Genomic DNA, 22677 nt, shown 5'->3' with positions numbered 1-22677 from the left:
TTGTTATCAAATTCAAATTTTATTTGTCACACACACAACCATACACAGTATGACATGAGGTGAAATGCTTGTAGCTGTGCAATGCAATGCCCGACCATATATATATATCTATATATATCTATATATATCTATATATATATATATATTCTTTTTATGTGAGAATATAAATACTGGTTTGTGAGGATGTACTGGTTTTCAGTATTTTAAACAAAAGTAAATGATCAGTAAATATCCACATGGTGGGAAGATCATTGTTAATGCCACCATTACTAGCTTATCTGCGAAATAAAGTCTTTGTGTTCTATGTTTGAAAGGAACATCAAAGGAGATAAAGTTATCAGAATGTTAAGTTAGAACATCGACACCACTTTTACCAATATTTATCAAGTCCCAGCAGCTAGTTAGCTAACGTTAGCTTTAAGTCTTAAATTGAGAACAGGTAGTTTTTTTTCCCAGGCAGATTCTGGATTTTTGAAGAATCCAGACAAATTTCAGTCTTTAGTTCAGTCTTTAACCTAAGCCAATTGTCGGCTGGAGATAACTGAGCATCTGCAACACAAAATCGGCATTCATTTTGGCAAAGAAGTCATTTAAATGTTAAACTACTGCCATCAGCTGCTGTAGAATCTCTACTCAGGGAGCTTCTAAATCGACAAGCCATTTAAAAGATCTTCTTTAAATGCTATGCTAAGTCAAGTGTTATACATCGGATAAATCTTCATTGCCACAGATGTTGGCACATTTAAACTAAAATCACATCACAGTGTCAAGTGAGAGTGAGGAGGTGGCATTTGGCATGTTGTATACATTATCTACTTGTGCACATACATAATGTTCTTCAGAGCTACAGGGCAATAAAAATGACACTTGGACCTCGGTAAGTTTCCAGGTTCGTGTGGACCAGAAAAACGTGGCTCGAGTGGAATCTAAAACTTGGACGAGTAAAAGGGCAGACCATTATACATATCAACCCTGAGCCTGGCCCAGTCAGTCATCTTCTGGGTGGAGCTTTTCTCTCGGGTCAGGAAACGAGCTGCCTTCTTCAGCTTGTCCTCATTCCTCTCTAGGTAACGCAAGCCCTCAGCCTGCAGCGCGTTGAGCTTCTCTTGGCGGTTCTCGTCTAAGGAGAAATCTTCGCTCATGTAGGGGTTGAAGCGAAAGTAAGTGTTTGGAGGAAGGAAGGCGTCGAGCATGGCGTGAACCTCTGGAGGGGGAAGGAGAAGTAAGAGTGAGGTCATATAAGAGAGAATAAAAAAAATTAAAACACAATTCACTTCATACTGCCTTACGAGGGGCTAGCAAAGTCAAACCTTATCTATCAGCGCTGTTATAGGATTACAAGTGTCACTGAGTAAGCGCTCAGGGCTAGAGTGTGAGGTAACACCAAGTGAAAATGTCTAGCCTGTCTATCACGGCTGTTTTCATCTGCCTTGCATGAGCAGTTTAAAATCAACATCCTACAAATGCAAACAAACAGGCAGCGGGTAACAAAACAGGCCTGAAGCACCCAAAAAGGTTTCTGTCTGAGTTCCCACAGTATTAAAACCAACCGTCTCCAAGGCTCTGCAAAACTCTACAAGGAGTAACTTATCTGGAGGTGATCTGGAGAGTTTTTATAGAGCAAATCAGTGTTAGACTATTGTGTGCTGAAAAGTTATACACAGAGACAAGAACAGCTTACTCACAAGAGATAATGCATGTGGTTAAATCAGAGATGAACCTTGTTTTCATTACTTTAATAAAGCACTCATTATTCAAAATTTTATACTGTCAATCATAAACAGTTTGGTCTTGTGCAGTGTTCTACTATTTTTCCTCTGCAGAAAGGATTAGTTGTTAGATAGTTGTTAGATAGTGATATCATCACCTTCCTATTGAAACACGAAACAATAACACAAAGACTCTAGAATTGCTGCAAACCTTTCAGACTCGTTTCTGTGTCTTGTAAGAGATCCATGCATTCACCAAACAAACTGAAACATGCAACCTGTTTGCTTAAACACAGTATCCTGCGTTTAAGCAAACAGTTTGCACGTATATTGGATGTACAAGGTCTTTATAAAAATAACAGCTGTTTCAAGAACGAGTGGCCCAAGGTCATTTTTCCAAAACACGTCTGAAGATATATAAAAAGTAATATTCTCCATCTTTGTCACGGAAACCCTATTAGATCTGCTTTATCTGTCCCCAACAACAAACACAGCTAAGCTTGATACACCAAAGACAAACTAGGAGGCTTGCGAGCACTAAAGCTTTTGAAAAAGAGGAAATCTGTGATAAACACTCTTTCTAATCTGCTGTTTCTAAATAACAAAAGCCCGCAAGAGAGCTAGGAAAGGGATTAATCCCAAAATACAGGACGAACAAGTGCAGAGAAGCATCTAGGTCACACACACACTGCACCACAGCAGCAACAGGGAGGGGAACAAGCCAAATTTAGGCACAGCAGAAGTGCCCATGTCTAGAGGTGATAAGGAGACAAAGAGGTTGCTGCTACAAAGGGCCACAGTGGGATTTATCTAGAACAAAGTCGACTTGCGGTGCAGTGTTTTCTAAAAAGATACCATCAAAAATCCTAAATCTCCCCCTTAGAAAAGAAACAGAAACAGGGAATGATCACTGCTAATGTACATTTATTTAATCTTCTTGTGTAGAGGAAATACTATAAACAGACCTGAAACAACACTGTAAACAAAGGCAGTTCAGTTCACAGTTTTTTGTACTGCAGCCATCTTTACACTATGACTTAATCCTGTCACGGCAAGTTTCAGGCTTTCATCACTCCTTGGTTGACACAGGTGTGCTTTAGAATTTAGTTGTACATTTAGCAGCTGTCAAAGCTGTGAAACACTGGCGATCACAATAGGTCGCCATCATTTTGCGGTGCATCCTTACCTTCAGTGTCTGTAGCACTGCTGATGACGTTGGTGAGTTTTGTTTTGAGGCTTGTATATGCAGCGTTGCTTTTGCCAGTAGATTCAAAGCGACCCGTACCGAGCGAGACCACACACTCCAGAGGCGTGTCAGGCCACAAGCACTGGCACTCATGTATAGCAAGTGCTGTGGGGTTGTTAATCAGTAGACCTCCATCCTGTGAAAAAACAACAACAAAAAACCCAAAAGTGCTGTTAGGCAACCTGTTTACAGGCTAGGTTTGGTGTTTCATGCCAACACCAAAGTCAGTGAAACCAAATAATTGGGGTTTGAAACCTTTCATGGATTTTAACAGTCAATAGACAAAATTTCAGAAGAACATCTGATAAAATGAAGAGGAAAAATAAAATCAATCAATCAATCAATCAATGTGCAGCTTTAGTGCTGCTTGTAAGTCTATTAAACAAAGAGTCCCAGCATTTCCCCTCCCCTCACAGTTTCAGTCAGACTTGCTTTGATATCGAACAACTGCCCATGAGTGCTTTCGCTTTGGATCCATATTGTACCCAAGGCAGTGGGGGAGTAACTGGAGAGGCTGCAGAATTGTTGAATAGGCATGAGGCTGAGGGGCCGCAGGGCTGGCACCAGGATCAAACACACAAGGGCCCGTTCTCATTAAGGAAGCCGAGCTTGGGGGGGTTGGGAGCCGCAGGGCCCCAAATGTCTAGGGACACAGTAGAGCGAATGGTGCTTGTTTACATGGCCGTGTACACACATGTTTGATCGAGAGCACATGCTCAGTGCATACAATAATGTGTGCATTTCTGATAGCGTGTGGCATATGTACACACACACACACAGCAATGGGGGAAAACACCTCGCGTGTATAAATTTGAGAGTGCGATATGGAAAACTGTTCCATTAATCCAACATAAAATTGCAAAGCTCTGGCTATTGTAGCTGGACTGGAGGAAAAGCTCCCGTTACAACTGAAAAACTTAATGTACAAGTTCTCTACGAAAACCTGGAGTGCTAAAGAGAATTGATTTGGCATTAGATAACAGTAAAACAAGTTTAAGGGTTTACTGACACACTTGCAGCTCAGCTATGATTTACTTAGACACGGAGTTCTCTGCGTCAACTGCACTGTCAGCAGCTCGCTTGCACTGATAAAAGCTGTGCTGACACAGAGCAAGCAAGTCTGTGTCATCAGTTCATACTATAATGAGAAATGCAAATAAATACAATTTAAAAGACACATTTTCCATTAAAAAAAAAAAAGAAAGAAAGAAAGGCACACAAAACCTCTCAAAACATTTTAATGATATTTGAGTAGAAACAAAGGTTATGATTGATCTGTTCAGTTTGGACAAAGAGCCAGCTGCCTTTGTATTAATCATAAAGGCATTCATTGACCACAGATATCATGAGTTACAGGCTATAGCTGGTGTTGTAATAATGAATCAACTGGATAAATAACTTCTGGTTTTATTGTCGTAAAATAAAAAGTGAAAAAAAAAACTTCATTGGAAGGTCAAATCACAGAGTAAGGTGGTGGATAAAGACAGCTGCAGACATGAGCAGTCATTCCTATTACACTAATTTCAAGTACTGCACACTGCCTGGAGGACGCAAAGACAGTAGTTTCTACTGTGTTCTACTGTCCCGTGGATGAGTGCACGGATTCCCAAAAAACGTTCAGGCATTTGTTCGTCCACACGGAGCTTAGCTGGGCTCAAGCAGACCCGTGCATACTCACAGATGGGGAAACTAGCACTTTGCTGAACTCGCATTACGTTTCATTCCTATCACAGTATTGATTTAATTATGATTCTGTTATGATTATTACAGTAGTTTATATATTGCACGCCAATTTTTAATGATGGCATTGATATCAAGAAAAGAAATCAAGAAAAAAAAATTCCCTATAGTGTAACTGCAAAAAGCACAAATTGCGTATTTAATCACCATATTATGGTCTCAATTTTTCTGTGTGTTATTTCCATTATTCAACTTGTCTCTTTGCTTAATTGTTGCCGCTTTCCTCGGCAAGTTTCTTCAGTTTCACCAGACTTCAGTTCAATTTATCTTCATTGAAGCAACACCACGAGTAGGCGTGAAGTACTGACTCTGGTAAATCAATCTGCGGAAGAAATTTATTTAGACTACCTACATGATTCAATAAAACATCTTCATTTGACACTAGTGTGTTAAACCCATTCCAGGAGGAAGCTTTACACAATGCTGCTAACATTTTATTCTACCTGTTTGTATAGTTCACTTTTTCAGGCAGTCTCTCATAAACAATGCAGGGGGCTAATACCACACCAATAAGCAGATCAAGAGAAAACTGACTAATTTCATGAGATATGAATGGATTTATATATCACTAAAATTATTATGTACACGCTTCATCTCCATACTTTTCTGTGATAGTCAACTAAACTTTTTCAGGTTTTGAATACCTGCTTGGACCTAGCATACATTCTGAAGACATCACCACAGACGCATTTATCAAGGACGAATGAAATAACTGAGAAAATGTGACACATGTTCAGTCAAAGAGCCATTAGAGGTCAATAACATCTGTACAAAAGAATGTACATGGCAGGATAACCTTTGCAATAGTTCTCTATGGTTTTATGCACAGAGTAAGTAAACCAGCTGACGTATAACAGGTTAGTATTGGTTACTAGGTTAACTGGTTAAGTCACAGCCCAAGTGAATACTGGACTAGACCATTAACGATAAAAATGGGGGAAGGGGATTTTTTTTCCTTTATTTAAACACAAATTGATTTATATGTCATTATGACCCTGATGAAGGCCACGAGCCGAAACACGTTGGTTAGTTAATAAAGTTGTTCCTCTTTACCTTCCTGCATCCTCTCCATGCACCTTGGAAGTAGGTGAAGTTGTGCCAGAATTTGTTGTTGCTATTTATGCACAGAGTGACAGACATAAAGATAGAAAGACACTGCCAAGCATTAAACTACTGCAGTGGTTAAAATTTAACTAACATGAAAAACTACAAAGACACGTGTGTCTAATAATCTGTTATGATAATGTGTAATCAATCATTACTACGATGATCTAAAAGTTAGTTGCTGAGATAATAATTAGAGCCAGAGCCTCAGAGAGCACCATTTAACTGGCTGAGATGGAAGTCATACAAAGAAGGCTTCACTCTGTGACAGAGCATAGAAGAACTGCTGAGGTGGCCGTTTGTCCAAAGCACATCATTATGCACCAGTAGGTTGTCTGGCAGACCGAGAAATGAATCACATAAAAAAAAAAAAAAGAAAAAGAGGAAAATGCCTGGATTGGATGTGCCCGTAATAGAGACTTAGGGGAACTTGCTGCACTGGGCACCAGTCAAACCCAGCTGGTAACAAAACAACTAAGCAGTTTTCTTATCACTCACCCCAGTGTGAGAGGCTCCATTTTCTGAACTCTGCGGCAATGATGGCAACAGTCCGGGTCCAGTTATGGCTTCTTTGTGCTTAATAGCTGGGGGCAAGTTTCAGAGGCGCAGTGGTCGCGCTTGCACACAGTGCCAGGGCATATAACTTTAAAAGCAGACTGTGCAATGGTTGTCTGAGCGAGGGACTTAATGCTTTAGCTTGTCTGCGTCTCAGTGCACCTGCTGGACGAGCTCAGAGCGGGTAAAAAAGGTCAAGGCAATTATGAAAAATATGTTTTTGATAGAAAGACCTATTGCACCACTGAAAGACTGCTAGGCTTTCTTTCTGTATTCTCTCTCTTTTTTAAAAAAAAAAAAAAAAGTCATTTGTATAGTCATCTTTTTTACGCAGGTGTCCAAACAGGCTGGTAGTACCCCGACTTTCCAACAGGAGCACTATTTAACATTATTACTGCAAAAACAACTTTTTAACCATTTAAAAATAAGTGAAACTGTGAAAAGAATGTTAAGAAGAAACAGACATGACTATATTAAAGACTATAATGTAGTGTGTTGCAGAAAAATCTAATGAAGTTGGCATGCTTACTAGCTACTGCCTGGTTGCATTCTAATGTAATTTTCTCAAGACATCATACATATTGTCCATCTGTCCAACACCAGAGGAGCAGACTTGCCCAGAGATCATGTTGCCTTTTTATATGCTCTACTATTTTGACCTCTTGTCCTACAGTCAAGGGCAGGAAGTCGATAAATTGAATGGCAAAAGCTAGAACCAGAAGATGAGCGAGTCAGCTAGAGTTTGATTTTAGCCTTGCAAAGCTTCCTGTACTTATGCTTCCTGGAATGCTAGGCCAGGTGAGTTTGCAAGTTGAGACTGCATAACTTCTGCAGCCAATCATCACAAGGTTTGGTTGTTGGATTATTTGAATACGACAGTACTGTAAGGCAATGGCAGACACAAACAATAGTTGCTTTGACAATAATTTTACACTTTTTTTTTTTTTAAGTGTTGCTAAAAGAAAAAAGTAGCATTACTTGGGATTTGTTGCATGCTATTGCAGGACAGCAGCAACTCCTGATAGACTAAGATACTCTACACACTGTTTTTATCAAAGTCCAACCGATAGAGGACTTTTTATACTAATAACGAGATCTGGCAATTTAAAAATTCAATACTCCAATGTACTGGACAACAATTTTTTTTCCACGAATTTCCCTAACAACTCTTACACGTATTATTTATTCACTCGTTCACGCTCTGCCCGAGTCTGCTCAGATTAGATGACTGTTGTGTTTGCAGCTTTCCAAACCAACAGTAAAATCGCAGAGAACCCTCTGGTGGACAAACTATGCAACATCAACACTTATAACATGGTTGAAAGGTGAAAAGTCTTTTTTTTTTCTTTAACTTTTTCCATTTTCATTCATTGGCCAATACAAATACCAATACTTTACCTTTTTACACTGGCCAGTACTACATTTTCACACAAAGATTCTTGAGGCCAGAGCACATCTGGATGATGAATTAAGCTGAAACTATGATCCACTTGGGACAAACTGCAAATAAGGCTGCATGCAAAAAGGCACCACTCAAGCTGTCTGTCAAACACGCAGCATGACGCGAGGCAAAGGTCACTTCCATTTACGAGGATTTAGAGCTGTAATGCTGCTTATACTCGAAATGACTCAATGTCACTGTAAACAGGAATGCCATGTGTCTACAGACTAATGTCCTCAGAGAGTACACCCCTGTCAGTAGCAATCATTTAACCCCCTTTGAGGTTAAATTCTCTATCAGATAAAGAGGAATGCCAACTCTGAATTCTGGCTTTCATAGAAGCTTAATGATTTCCTGTGACAGTGTTTGAGTCTTTCTTCCGGTGTTATGCGTTAGTTACTACTCTGAGGATCAAAGCTCGTTTAGCCTCGCCTTTGCCCTTCAGGGTCTAATGGCTAATTCACAAATATGCTCATCACTTCTATGAGTCTGTATGCAAATATACCAAGTTTTCACCTAATTGGGGCTCCCACACCCAAGGGGACATTTTATCAAAAAACCGAATGGCTTTAAAAAGATGTTGTTCTTACAGTATATTCTGGAATAAAAATTTCTCTCAGTTAAATGAATAATATTGAGATTTGCATGATTTATTTACACTGCTGCTTAAAAAAAAATGTCTCCACTGTCATTAACTTTTGGGAGCTTATCTTCATTGTGTCAGTTTAAGCTGCATTATAGGGGGAAGAGCTGATTTGAATAGCAAAGAGGTGCTATCGTGAGATCACTAAAAGTCATTTCACGCCCCAATGTATGTCAGCTCCCATTAGCAGGGACAGCAAACTTCATCCTATTCATCCAGCCTGTGCGCCTCTGCATCCCTCTCCCTCTCTAACCCGTGGGTAAACCTTCAATACTCATTTGTGGAAGGGTTCATTATGAACGACCACAACACAGAAAAGGAGGGAGCGTCAGCTTAAATCTAAATGAGGTGAACCTTTTGAAATAGAGCCTGGTGTAGCATTCAAATCTCAGCTCCGGGGGGAAGCTTTAGTCATTACACTTTCTTCTTTTGCTCCTCTGACAGGGATGGACTGAGGAGCACTAAGCTCTGTAGTAATTTGTTATGACGCCCCGCCAATGAGGCTCCCTTCTCACAAATGATTAATTAGGGAAGAATTACATAAGTCATGGACATCCGATTACGTCTGTCACAATACCAGAATGTTTTCCAGAGATGGTCGTTCACTTGATAAGCAGATAATTAGGCTGCCAGGAAAAAACAACAACTATGAATCTTCCAAATCAATTCATACCATTTGCACACAAAATGAAGCCATCCCAGTCACTGCCTGTGCAATCAGAGAAATAAATCTGCTCATTGACCAAAATGTATTCCCCAAATGGTTTCCAATACACATAAAAAGCATCATTGTGATCTGCAAGGATGGAACTGAAACGGTGTGAGCACCAGTCCTAAATGGTGGCCAGGTCAAGTCAAAGGGCTTCATGCCATATTAAGTAATTCCATGGACTAGCTCTTCACTTGACCTTATAGCTTTGTGGGCCCCTCAGGTCACCGTGACGTTCAAATCATCTTCCCAGGCTATAAACAGAAGAAGGACTCATCTGTAAGGGTGCCAGCTTTGCCCCCAGGCAGCCAAAACAATTGAGATATACTGCAGACAGTTACCTTTTCCCACACGTTCTGTGAATACACGACCACACATGAACACCCAATATTGAAACAATGAATCATCCCTGTCGACTGCAGCCGCTGAGATTAAACTGTGACAATTCATGAAGAAATATAAATGCCTTCAGAAGCTCTCCTCCATATTTACTCAGCCTAAAGTCACTCTAGGCCTTATGCACATATTTGACAGATTCATATTAAAAAGCATGATTTCAAAACTCATCCCCTGGACAATTTAGACTAGATTCCCCTGCTGCTTTGCTAAGAAGATGATGGAAGACACACCTCCGTGACAATATATTGCAACGCAAGGTTTAAAGCCGTGAATTCTTTCCAGGGTCTGCAGTAAAGAAGTCATCTGAATGTGATGCGCAATTGTGTAAAGGCGAGGGAGGTCAGAGACGAGGAAGATTTGCTGAAGCTTCCAACCAGCAGTCAGTCAACATAATAAGTGGACCAGCATAATCCTCAAACAAGTGTGCCAGCTCAATCGAGTGTTTGTGCATGTGAGAAAAAGTGTGTTCTACAGAACAAAAGAAAGAAAGAAAAGGTGATTTGAGCAAACAGAGGTGATGTGACAATCAGAGGTGGGTGCTAACAAGTTACTCAAGTGCACATAGCTCAGAAAGTGTAACTTTCAACTAAAATGCACTTGTTAGAGGAGTTTTAAAGAAGCACAGGTTTCACTCTCACTCGAGTCATTTTTTGCAGAATTATCACTCCTACAACTCTATTATGCTTGACTATGTTACTAATTTTACTATTTATCTCCTGCCCTTCTATTAATGATGACAGAACAAAATAACAGCCAAATTATTCACAACATTGTATAATATTGCATTGAATTCCATTTAATTATAATTATAGCACTTTTGAATTTATCCAACACCACTGGCAGGTCTGATTAACAGATAACTGCAGTGCAGTAAGTGAATGAGTGAGCGCTGCTCTGAAGTCAGTGCATGTGAGAAGTGAAGGAACAAATATGCTGTTTGCAGAGTTTAATAAAATTAACAATGAAATATCACCTTATTATGTCTCATTGAGCCTCAATGAGACAGTAGAAAATAATATCGCCAATCAAAAATGTGAGATTTACTTTCTTATTTAGCTACGAAAGGTTTTCACATATGCCTGCCTATCAAATCAGAATTAAGCAGCTCTCATTGTGCCTCACACTGCTGCGCTCATTGCCATTATTTAGTGTCTGTTTTATGAGTTGCCGTACTTTAATCAAGTGAACTGTGTGGCTCGCATCAGTCTGTGTTATGCTGAAACCTATTCACACCCCTTTTTGCTATTACAATAACAAACTGATTCATTTAGTTTAAAGCTTTATTTTCATATTGTATTTTATTACAGTAGCCGAGATGCAACGTTAGATAATTTTAGCTTTTTTATCGTTGTAATTTTATTACGCTGTCTGAAACAGGTCTCTTTTGTAAACAAGACATTGATTCTGAATGGGATTACCTGCATGAATAAAGGCTATATCAAAAAATAAATAAAAACTAAAGACAATTGGCATCTTTTGAAACGATTACTTTTGCTTAAGTATGTGTTTTCATAAGGCAGCTCTACTTACAGTAGGTACATTCTTGGAGCCACTCAAGCCACCCCTGTTAAAAATGGGAGATGGGACTTATCCTCAAAGGACAAAGATCCTGAGTCAGTCTCAGAAGAGGAAGCTGTCTGCAGCATGGCTAAAATGTGAGCTCCATCCTCTAACAGTCTGCAGGCCAAGTTCCCAGGGCTTAACATGGGAAGAGCAAGCAGGGATGAGAAAGAGTTTAAAAGCTCTGATTCACACCCTGAATCTACAACATCTCCTCTCTCCTCTCTGCTTCATATGAGTTAGTGCCATATACAAATATATCATTTATGACCAATAATTCCATCTCCAGAGGCCTTTAAGAGGTGAAAAAAGAAAAGAAAAAAAAAAGAATTAAAATGTTAGGATCTCTTCAGTTACACCTTAGAATGCCATTTAATTATGAAAGCCCCTCTGCCTTTCACGTCATTCATAGTCACAGATGCCACATTTAATGCCTTCCTGTACTAATTTATGTCTACTCCCTCGTTCATTAGTGACAAATACGTATGGGAGGGCTGATGTGACCTATTCATTTGTGGCTGAGTGAAGCCTTTCGGCTGAGCATGGTGCCACGTTGGGGCTCCAAGGGGTCGCACTGGGGGTGGTGGTCCACTAGTCCAATGTCTCCCATCAAATGCTGGCAGGGGTGGGCACAAAACAAGCTCCCATTCCTTCCCATCGCCTCAGGAGACACCATGGCAACTAGGCCAAAAAAACAAACAAAAAATGGGTCCTCCTCACCATTCCTGGCATGCCCTGGCATCCACTGTGAAATGTCTGAAGTCTTTTACTTCTGTGTTCTTTAGAGTCGAGATAACTGAGCGAGCTTTAATGTGGAACATGCGCCTCCTCTCTCGCTTCATCTCATCTATCCTCCACCCCACCTCTTTTTCCCTTGTTCCCCCCTCACTGAAGGATGATCTCCACGGCTATGGTAGCGAGTGTGAGGCTTTGATAATGCCATAGCTCTGCTTCAAAGGTCTCGCTCCAAGTTACAATTTTCCCAGTGTTGGTAGGAAGAATCTATAGAATCTAGGTGCTTCTCCATCAGGTTTCCATTCCAGCCTGCAGACTCACAGAATCATCAACAAACACTCATCTGTCTTCGAAAGCTGCTTGAGAAGTCCAACCTTCGTTCAGCACATGCCGTTACAACTGTTGCGTTCGCTGTCACAAAAGGTTGATTGTCTGAGGGCTTGAATTAAGTGGGAAAGTCTGTGGGCGTCGGTGGAAAAAGAGTGAGATGACTCTCTCTCTAGGGAATCCTGACATCATACACACAGCATGTTATGTTCACAACTGGTCTCAAGCAGGCACCAAATAAGTCATCAGACTGGGTGGCATTTTGAAGATGGTCAAACATTCACATGGAAATTAGAGTGCTTAACAGAAACCGTATATGAACAGGAGCTTGTTACAGGTCCTGCTCTTGGATTTTACTGTGTAATCATAATTAGAAACTCATTAAAATTACATCTGAACTATCATCACTCAGGTTTCCATTAGCTTGAGCAAAGTAGTCTTTGCTTCAGCAAAGAAAACTGACAAATAGATGAGGATAGAATTACTAGCTCTCTATAAAAAAGTCATTTTTTAAAAAGTATTTCTAAAGTGCTGGTAAACATCTGCTGATCCTCTTCTGCTTATCCTTCTCAGGATTGGAGTCCATCCCAGCTCCCATAAGGCAAAAGGCGGGGTACAGCCTGGACAGACTGCTGTTAAGCGCTTTGAGAACTTTTCCAAACATCTTGGTTTTATTTTGGATGCTTGTATTATTTTTATTTTGCACACACAAAATTTTTTGATTTGACAAAAATCCAAAATTCTTAGCCTCCCAGATGCTAATAGTTAATTCTGTACCCTTCTTGCTGGATAATAGCCTGCAGTTATGTACTAGTTTTCAACAAGTTTCACCTGAGTGACCCAGCCCATTCTTCTTTGGCGAACCTCTCAAGCTACTCCAGATTTGTTGATCTTCTGGCATGAACCTCAGGTTTTCAGTTCACCCCACAGATTTTCATTAACATTCAAGTCAGGGCTTTGTGCAGGCCAGTCAGAAATGTTCTCTTTTGTTTCTGGAGGTAGATCTTCACCAGTAGCGGCACATATTTTGTGTCATTGTGTTAAGAGACAAAGCGATGAACTGGACCGCGTTTTGCTGCCGAATGCTGGAGATTTCCCTTTCAAAATCTTCACATATCCTGCTTTCTTCTTGATTCATTCATTGAGGAGATTCCTGGTTCCAGATGCCCTGAAACATCTCCACAGCATAATAGTCCCACTACTGTGGGGACGCCGTTGTTTTGATTGTACCCCTCTCCTTTCTTTCTCCAGATATAACCAGTCTACATAATCTTTCTCCAGGTTGTTCTTGGCATACTTCAGTTTGACTTAAAGGTGTCTCTCAGATGTAGAGTTTTGTTTTTGAAGCCCATTCAGGATTCTAGTGGCTGTCATCTTCGAGACTACAACACCTGTCTCGGTCAAGTCTTTCACTAGTGTGTTGGCAGTTGTTCTGGGGTCTTTAGACACATCTATCACTGTTTTTCTTGACAGAGTCTTTGAAATCTTTCACTTCCTACCTCTGCTGGGCTTGTTCTGTACTGTGTAGCTCTCTTTTGAATTTCTTCATGATACTTCACACTCTAGTTGACATTTGGAAACACTGTGACTGTAACTTCATATATCCATCTCCTGTTTTTCAGGGGGCTAATAATATTGACCCTGGTAATTGAGTTTTTTTCTGATATTGTGTGCAAACAGATATCATTTATTTTTTCTATAGAAACTAGTATGGTGGGAAATGCAATGTTGAAAATCCCTTGCTAATAATTTTGTCCTTATCTGTGAGTCTAACTTCATATGATGCCTATATCAAAATCAACATAATCCGAATTTACCAAAAAGATACCATGAAGCCTTTGATACACTAGGATTAAATTAAATTGACTGATTTGGGCAAGTTATTTTATCCTCTTACATCTCAATAGATCTTAAAATTTGAAATGAGAAATCAAAACACGGAATTCGGGTGAGGTAAATGTCAGCTTAAACAGCATGAACTCAGTGTCTCAGGAACCACAAATAAGGTGTGCTTTAAAATATACACGTTTGGTAGCCAGACATATCCTGGTGTTACATACAAATGTAAGTCATCTTCAGGATAGTAAATACAAGTAAAAACACTCCCAAAACTGCAAGAGCTGTGCAAACGCTCCGTATGCACATGAATTCTCAGTCAAGGCCTTTGAATATTCTTCAGAGATTTATTAGGTTAAAATTAACCCTAGCTCTTCTTACCAAGAGCTCTTTCTAATTTTACTCAGTTCTTCAGCTGGAATTTTCTCTTGACAGACTTGAAATAAAAATAAAACAGCTGTAACTGATTTCATGTCAGATGTGTTAAATATATTAAACTACTGATGGCGTCTCATCTCAAAGTACGAGGCCTCCTGCTGGCCGCCAACTAAGTGATTTTGCAAAAGCAGCTCCATAATTAGATTGTCTGTATTTTCTTTCCAATGAAGCAGATGTAGCAGTCACACAGTTTTGTGTGATGAGGGAAGCTCTGGATTGGGATAATTTATGCATCAGAGGGAGACCTGCTAGACGACATGCTGGGGAAATCTCCCACTACAGGTGGGTTTTCATCATCCAGTCTCTTTCATTCTCTCTCCCTGCACTTCATTCACCTGCACACCTAACACAGCTTCCAATTAGGAGTGCCGGAGCTCGCCCGTGTGGGATATTGCCTTTGATGTAAACACACTCTCATTCACGTGTGATGGATCTACACTAAGTTCATCAGAGTCTGTTCATCTGTGTTTTTAATGTAAATTTAAGGAGATTCCCACACTTGTATGTGGCAAATCAAACACAGGCTACGTCAACTGAATACTTAGACTGTAGTGGAACATTATTCCCCACCTTTTCCCACCTGTGTTTTTGCCTTTTTAAAATAAGCAGCATGACTACCCAGACGTTTACCCAGTTTCTGGTGTGACTTTCCTCATAAGGTTTCTTATATCGTCTGTGCTTTCTGCCATTCCATTTGCTTAACAGAGCAACCTCTGTTTTCCATTACAGAGGCTTAATAATTTTGCTGATTTATTGATCAGCAAAATGGCAAAATGGACTGGTGGTTTGTTATGTTGCTGATGGCTAATGCGAACCTGTTTAATGGAGATGGATTTAAGTGTGTCTCACGACGACTCTACCCCTCATTCTTCTGTCAAAATGTAGCTGACTGGAAATAAATACTAACAGAAAGGAAATAGAGTTCCTCCCTCTCACTTGCTCTGCAGAGAATTTTTCTCATTAGAATTCTCAAAATCCTTCGAAACTCTCCAGCATTGACACTGACTGTGCGGGGCATGTTAATCTAGAAGACCAAGACTAAAAGCTTTAATACTGCAGCAGCGGACTGCAGTTGAAAAAAAGAATTTGCATGAACACTAAATATCAGCGCAATTCTCAGCTGGCCAGCAAAGGTCTTTCGATATGGCACGCTGTGACAACAATGACTTCTGGCTGAGTGCATGAAGTACGTGTAACACTCTGACTGTCAAAATGTTGCTGAACAGAAGTAATTATAGGATGTGGACTAGAAAAACTTTACTGGAAAAATCTGTTTTCCCTAAAATGACTATAAACCCTGAACTATTGGTCAAATTATACAAACTGTATTCATGTTGAACCAACAGTACAGTTTATATGCCATATCTGAGGCTATCCGTCTACTAAAACTAAGCTAAATATGAAAGAACATTTAAAACAAAATAAAATAAATAAAAATAAAAACAAAAATACTGGCGGCCACCAGTGGCCCTCAGCCTCCAAGTAGATACAGCAAAGGTATAAATTATAAAATCCTATGTTGCCTCATTCTCGCATTCATATAAAACCAGCTAAATTAAAAACTGACATAAATAAAAATGTCAGTTTGGCGAAATTTGTCAGTACAGCCAGTATCAGGAGGATTTCTCCCTTCGTAACAGCTGTGAATGGGACTGACCTGGTGGAGCTCATTCCCCAAAGGGAACTCCTGGAAATACCCGGGGGCTGCTGATGTGGCGCGGATGGCCTGCCAAAGCTGATGCTGGCAGCCCCCAAGGTAGTGTGAGCACATCCCAGGCAGCAGGTTGTAGTTCCTAAAAACATATGCCTTCAGAGGAGTGCCCCGATTCACAATGGTGCTCACAGCTGCCATCTGTGGGTGAGGGCATCACCATACAGGGTGACTTTCTTTTTCAGTGTCAGGTTGTAGTTGAACAAAAGCAGACAAGAAATGCAGGCATAATATCTAGGTCGACATTCTGACAGATCAATTTTATGTCATCACTGAGCTCTGAGCCTCAGAGGAGACATGCTGACATCTGAAAAGCATATACTCTTCTTTAGGCCCACTTTCTTATGGCTTTAGAGCCTATTTTTATCTGTCAAGCAGAACAGTAAAGAGAGGGATATGGAGAAAGAAGGTTTCTGAGTAATATACAAGTAAACAAGGTGAGGCAAAAAACACGCTGGGGGAATAATGAGTCAGACCATCTCATAAAGCTCACCTTGGGGCAGTCAGGGTTTCTTGAAGTCTCCACCATGAGGTGAGAGCCCATTTTCTCTCTGTGGAGGTTCACAAAGGTGATGTTATTTTCTAGTGTAGAGGGTTTAGAGTAGCATAAAGACTAAAGGTAAATGAGTTCCCTTCAAAGGAATGCTGACTGTGATTAATCATACAGTAATCTTTATTCTGTAATATAGCTTTCAGACTTTTTCAACAAGCAGCTTTTTTTTTTTTTTTTTTTTTTTAGGCATTTCTGTATTTTAATTGCTCCCATGGCTGTCGAAGATCCATTGTTGTTGCATGGCACCACAATAAAGGAGAAAGACAAGGTGCTCATCTAGACACTGATCATGAACTATAACAGCAAAACTCACTTGAGGATGTTCTCCCACGCTTCACTGTCATAGAAAGCGTGGTTCCAGCCCATCTTCATGGTGCCGACAAATACATTCTGCTTGAAAATATCTGAGCCCAGCTTTCGGTACAGATCATCACACTCTTTCAGGGGGATCTGGAACATGCCTAGCATGAACCCGAGCACAGCACCTGAGTTAAAACAACCAGAAACATTCAAATGAGAGTGACTGAGATGTACTGTTAATTGAGCTGCTGTAAACAGGAGGTAGAGGAGGTTCAGACAATCCTTTGAGAAAGCATCGAGGAACAGCTTGTTCTCGTCCTCAAAGATGATGTTCATACAGTAATGAACCAGGTTTACTGGAAGGAAACTTACTGAAGGATCATCTGTTATAACCAGATGCTTTGGAGATCAGTTTACAGGATGTGAATAGGAATAACATGGTTAGAAGACTGATCAAGTATTGCCAACAGGATTAGGGAGTCACAATGGCACAATGTGGGCAAAAGTGCCAGATGTGGCCTCAATAGGTTTCTAAATGTGTGAGAACACCATTTGATTTAGGAGGCGTGTTGTCACATTTGACAACTCTCACTAAATCTGAAAATGGAGTATAACCAGCTGGTGGAGATTAAAACATATAACTGAGAGAATGCTGGACAAACAGAAACTTCTAACAGTGATTAAAGCCCAATGTGCTTTGCAAATAAACAGCAGGCTTTTAATCTATTTTTAATCAGTTTGAGGTTGGTCCACAGCTCCCCCTTGTGGTGATTTAACATCAAGGAAGCGCCTAATGTACTTGACAGTAAAATACTTGTAAATTTTATGAATTCATTTTATGAATTTAAAATCAACTGTAATGAAAGCAAAATTTATTGTGCAATTGTACAATATTAGTTCTCACCCAGACTGAGAGGAAAGGGGCTGCTGGTGAAATTGAGGTCGAAATTCAGAGCAGAGCAACAAATAGGTCAGTGCTGCCTGTACTCTGCTAAGTGTTGCACTTTGTTCAGATAATCCATATACATGCCTCTGACTATACAGAAGTAGGGCAGGAGGACAGCGTACCTGTGCTGACACCACAGATATAATCAAACAGTTTGTAAGTGGGTTTCCCAGTCAGGGCTTCTAGCTTCTGTAACGTCTGAAGGGCAACAATTCCCCTGAAAGTAGAAAGCCAGACAAATACATGGATACATGCATGAGACATTAGTAACCAACTCGTCATCAAGAGCACAAGATTTAAGACTAATAGAAGAAGTGTACAACCTTTGACACTATAAACTTGATATCATCAACTCATATCTTAAAGTAAAGATGAGTGTGGGGGGCAGGGGAGTGGAGCCGAGCGTGTACCTTAAACCTCCTCCATCTATGGACAAGATCCTTATTCCTCTGCCTTTGACAGGTTTATGATAGCCCACCAGAGCGAGTGCTTCTCTAACGGCTGCTCTCAGACCCGGATCGTTAGCCTGTTCCAGACGGAGGAGGCAAGGGATAACTTTCTCCTGACAAATACAAACATAGCATGACAGTCAGCACCGGAAACAGAAAATGCGGTCAATCCACCATGAAGTGGTGTGGACTAGATAGTAGGAATGTAGAGGTGAACCGTCTCTCTGTTACGAGACGTAGCTGCGCTCTCAAAACCAAAACTTCAACATCATAACGGGTGAACAAATATGAAAACAAGCAAAGTTCAGGCATGCATGAATAAACAGTCTTCTTTTTGATCGTATATTATATTCTCCTTGTTTTGATAATGCATCATGATTACTTCCTGTTAGATTTACTCTTTCCTTGTATTTCTCACCCTGCATCCCATCTAATTCTGCTGCCTGATATCAGTCAGCACATAGTTACATAAACCAGGGCACAAACTATCGACGCTTACTGAATCAGAGGTCATCCCCACTGTTTCCATGAAAAAGGCTGAAACCAGTTTCGCTCGTTCACCGGTCATTATTTATTCAGACTGAATTTAGCGAAAAATACACAGTGCAATCAATTTGCAATGAGAAATTAATGTTGACCTTCGTTGTCATGGTTAAAAATGGATGGGGGTCGATACTGGTGTGACCACTGCACATCTGTAAAACCTTGATCAGAAATAAAACATGACAGCTAAAAGGTACTGCAAACAGACTGAGCAATGTGACCGAAATAAATGCCGAAGATGTCTGAAGAGATTCTTTTTTCCCCCCTTCACATCATGAGTGCATGAAAACTTAAATATTATTACATGTATTTCTGTAGCCACTTGCAAAGTGAGGCTCTCAACAATATGAGAAACCAAAAACTGGATTTACAGAGAAAAACAACCTTGGTTTAAAATACTCTAGATTAGTATTTGTGGTATCACTGATGTGACATAAATCTATGTAACAGTGTGCAGTCTGCATTTAGAGCTGTGTGTAACCTGCTGAGCGCAGCTCACAGACTGACATTTTGCAAGCATCGGAGAATTCTCAAATACAATCAGAAAGCATAACGTATATGATTCTCATGCTAATGCTGCAGAAGCTCAGCAACTGACCACACAGCATATGCAGACCGTACATACATAACGTGGAAATTAACATGTAAATAAAAAGAAACATGCTGCTGAAAACTGTTTTGACAACTCCGTCAGCTCTCTGTAAAAAAACATCACCCACGTGTGGATGTTAATCTGCTGGAAAATGAACAAGAAAAACCATCTTTACTGTGTAACGCAATTGGCTGCGTGTACGCCGCACACACCCACACAGTGTTTCTGTGTTTTCAGCTCTTTATTTACAGTTTTGCCTTTTCAGGTTGTTGTTGCTGGCTGGTTCGCACAGTTGCTGCGACAATTGCGCGCCCGCAACTGTCTGCTTTCAGTTCCCTCATCCTCTCGGATCCTGGCGTGCCCAAATAGGGGAGGCATGATCTCCAGCTGTGTTGGTCAGTCTCCCCTGGCACTGCCCCATAAACCCACTGCACCACCCCTCCCCTGCAGCTGAGCCACAGACCACACCTCGCCACATACTGCTACATTTCTCACCTTCACTGCAACGCCACGAGTCTCTGGAAACTCCAAGAGGTGGTAACTTAAGTCCTCCACCCTGTTGATATAAACCTTTACATCTGATGCCCTGTGGAGAGCCTGAACCAGTGCCCGGGTTCGATTGTCCACACTCACTCTTGCAATAATCTGTGACATAAAAGCAAAAATAAATAAATAAATAAAAAATACAGTACATTAATTCCTCACTAGGCAGGTATGGTGGTTGCTGTGAATATTATGTATGTGCTTGATATATTATTTAATATGTTATAATAATATCTAAGACCATGTATGTTATGCACATTTAAGTCAATCCAGCATTGCCACAAACTAGATGTCAGACTTGCTTAGATCTCCACAACATAAAGGCCCCCGTAAGCCTATAAAGCGCCCTCTCTCTGTGGCCCTGTAACTTTTCAAGGGGGTTATTTTTGAATGTAGCTTCCCAGAACTCCCAGAACAGCAAGTCAACATCCTTCCAATAGACATATAGAATAACAAGTGCGCTGGTCTGAGTTTTAATTGTGGACACTCTGTTGTATTACACTATACTATACTGGATCATTTTAATATGCATATAATGTTTCACTCAAACACAGACAAAAAGCGTAACCCACAAAATCTGGGACTATTGAAAAAAAGTTTATATTGAGTAGAATGAAAGCAGAAAGTCCTATAGCATGCCCGTAGGATTCTCAAGGAACAGGTTATTAAAAATATATGGCTTACTACAAAAGGAAAAATTTATGAAAGAAATACTGCTGTGCTGTAAGCCCTACCTTTTCCCTTTGGTGCAGAAGTTTCTTGGCTTTCTCCTCCGCAGCCTTCTGCTCGTTACTAACCTCAGCCTGTTTCACTGACACGTCCTCTGATTTTTTTTCCTCCAGTACAGCGCTCGTGGACTCTCCTGTTCTGAACTTAGGAACAAGAGGTGCTATGTAGTTCCCAACAAATGCCTGCACAGTTGGAGCTGAATAAGACAGGTACTGTCCTAAACCCCTCTTTGGGGGAGCAGGGTCTTTCTTATTAGACACCGGCATGAGGTCTGAGGTTTGTTGATCCTGAGAGTAAGTGGAAGAGCTTTCAAGATGCTCTTCTTTCTTGTCCTGAGTGTTTATGCTGCTGCCAAAGTATGAGTTGACGTGATTTGCTACATAGGTGTAAGTCTCACCCAGGTTCACTGAAAAGGTGCTCGGATGGAAGAGGTCTGTGGATTGTTTGGGCATTGTGCTCTTGCTCTCCAAATCATTCAGCGAAGGCTGGAGCTCCTCTTGCCTCCTGGAACGAGTAGCTTTGACGCCAGGAGCAATACGTCTCAGTTTTTTCTCCCTCGGTTCCGTTACAGTTGGGACTATAGCAGTGACAGTCTCTTGGGTAGAAGTGGAAAGGGACGGATTGGCAGAAGATCTCTGAACAACAGATTTCTGAGCAGTTGATGCTAGAGAGAGAGCAGCATTAGAAGGATTGTAAGTGGATGTGACTGTATTCTCATCAGGTTTGGGCCTTGTCTCAACACTGGCTTCAGCATTTTTATCAGCCTTTAAAGCATTAGGTTTGAGTCTGGAGATCTTTGACATCAGCTCTGTATGTGTCCCACTCACAGCTTTGGAAACTGTGTCCAGCGTGTTCCTGACACGAGACATATGTCGGCTCAGGCCAGCAGACCACTTTGAAGCTGAAGTGTTCAAATACAGGGTGCTGGTGTGGAGGCCAAGCCGATGTCTAACTTGGTTACCTTTAAAGAACCCCACCTTGCGACCCTTGGCCCTCAGGTGGTGAATGTGCCTCCAGCTGAGATAGCATTCCTTATGGAAAACGGGCTGCTGTGCATGACTCTTACAGTGAAACGCACCACACAAAGGCAATGATGCTGCTGGTTTGTGAGCATGGGACTGCCATATAAGCAATGCTCTACTTATTTTCACCCAGGTATTTGAAGCCCATCTGTGATTCATATTCTTTCAGTCCACAAGGGTTTAACCCATTCGAAGAAATATCAAGAGTACACCCGTGCTTTCCCCATTCATTAACCTGGTAATGAAAAAAAAAAGTTTACATCACCACTACATACACCCAATAAGGGAAACACTGTATAGAATTAATAACCACAGAGCGTAATGCTATATCAAATCTATCATTGTATCTCACACTGTTTATGGTAAATTGTTGACTTAAATTTGCAAGTCAATAAAGCCCTTTGGAATGAATCGATTTAAAAATAAAAACGATAAAAATTATTTTAACAATTGCATAACAGAAAAAAATACCAAAAGAGTTCTTGTTAATCTGGTGTTTGAGTATCGCTCAACTTTTAACAAGCACACTATTTCATTAACTGTCACAGGTGAGAGGACAACAGGTTCACTGTTAACTATGTCAACATCAGCAACTAGCTAACAGAGTACCGCTAAACGCTAGCTTTTATACAGGCCGCACACAAAACAACAAGGCATACCAGTCCTTTGTTTTGCTGTTTCACGAGAGACCAGATTCACTTAATCCTTCTATTAAACGGCCATCCTTGATTAACCATAACACAAAAGAATAACACCTTACGGGAGTGTAATAGGTTGCTCGACCCGATGCCTAATTTCCAGAGTGATGTGACATTAACAGTCGAAAGAAAAACAATGGTCACATGAT

The 22677-nt window shown here is 40.6% G+C and overlaps 1 protein-coding gene across 2 annotated transcripts; it reads right to left on the bottom strand.

Annotated features, from left to right (window-relative positions):
* Nucleotides 1-160: 160 nt before the first annotated feature.
* Nucleotides 161-22677, bottom strand: LOC102215808 (calcium-independent phospholipase A2-gamma). Of its 2 annotated transcripts, none has more exons than XM_005728142.2 (10): nt 22490-22677; nt 20814-22065; nt 20032-20181; nt 18363-18514; nt 18075-18169; nt 17020-17191; nt 16647-16704; nt 16100-16294; nt 2896-3091; nt 161-1204 (listed from the first exon to the last, which is right to left on the bottom strand). In XM_005728142.2, exons 2-10 carry the CDS (start codon nt 21987-21989, stop codon nt 927-929), a joined length of 2472 nt encoding a protein of 823 aa, XP_005728199.1. In that variant the 5' UTR covers nt 21990-22065; nt 22490-22677; the 3' UTR covers nt 161-926. The 2 variants fall into 2 exon arrangements, with proteins under 2 accessions (XP_005728199.1, XP_005728198.1); XM_005728141.1 differs by having other exon boundaries at nt 22591-22677.

This window comes from Pundamilia nyererei, unplaced genomic scaffold (genome assembly GCF_000239375.1).
Source record: "Pundamilia nyererei isolate P.nyererei 1_Seehausen unplaced genomic scaffold, PunNye1.0 scaffold00027, whole genome shotgun sequence".
NCBI classification, from domain to species: Eukaryota; Metazoa; Chordata; class Actinopteri; order Cichliformes; family Cichlidae; genus Pundamilia; species Pundamilia nyererei.
This window is presented reverse-complemented; position numbering and strand designations above follow the sequence as displayed.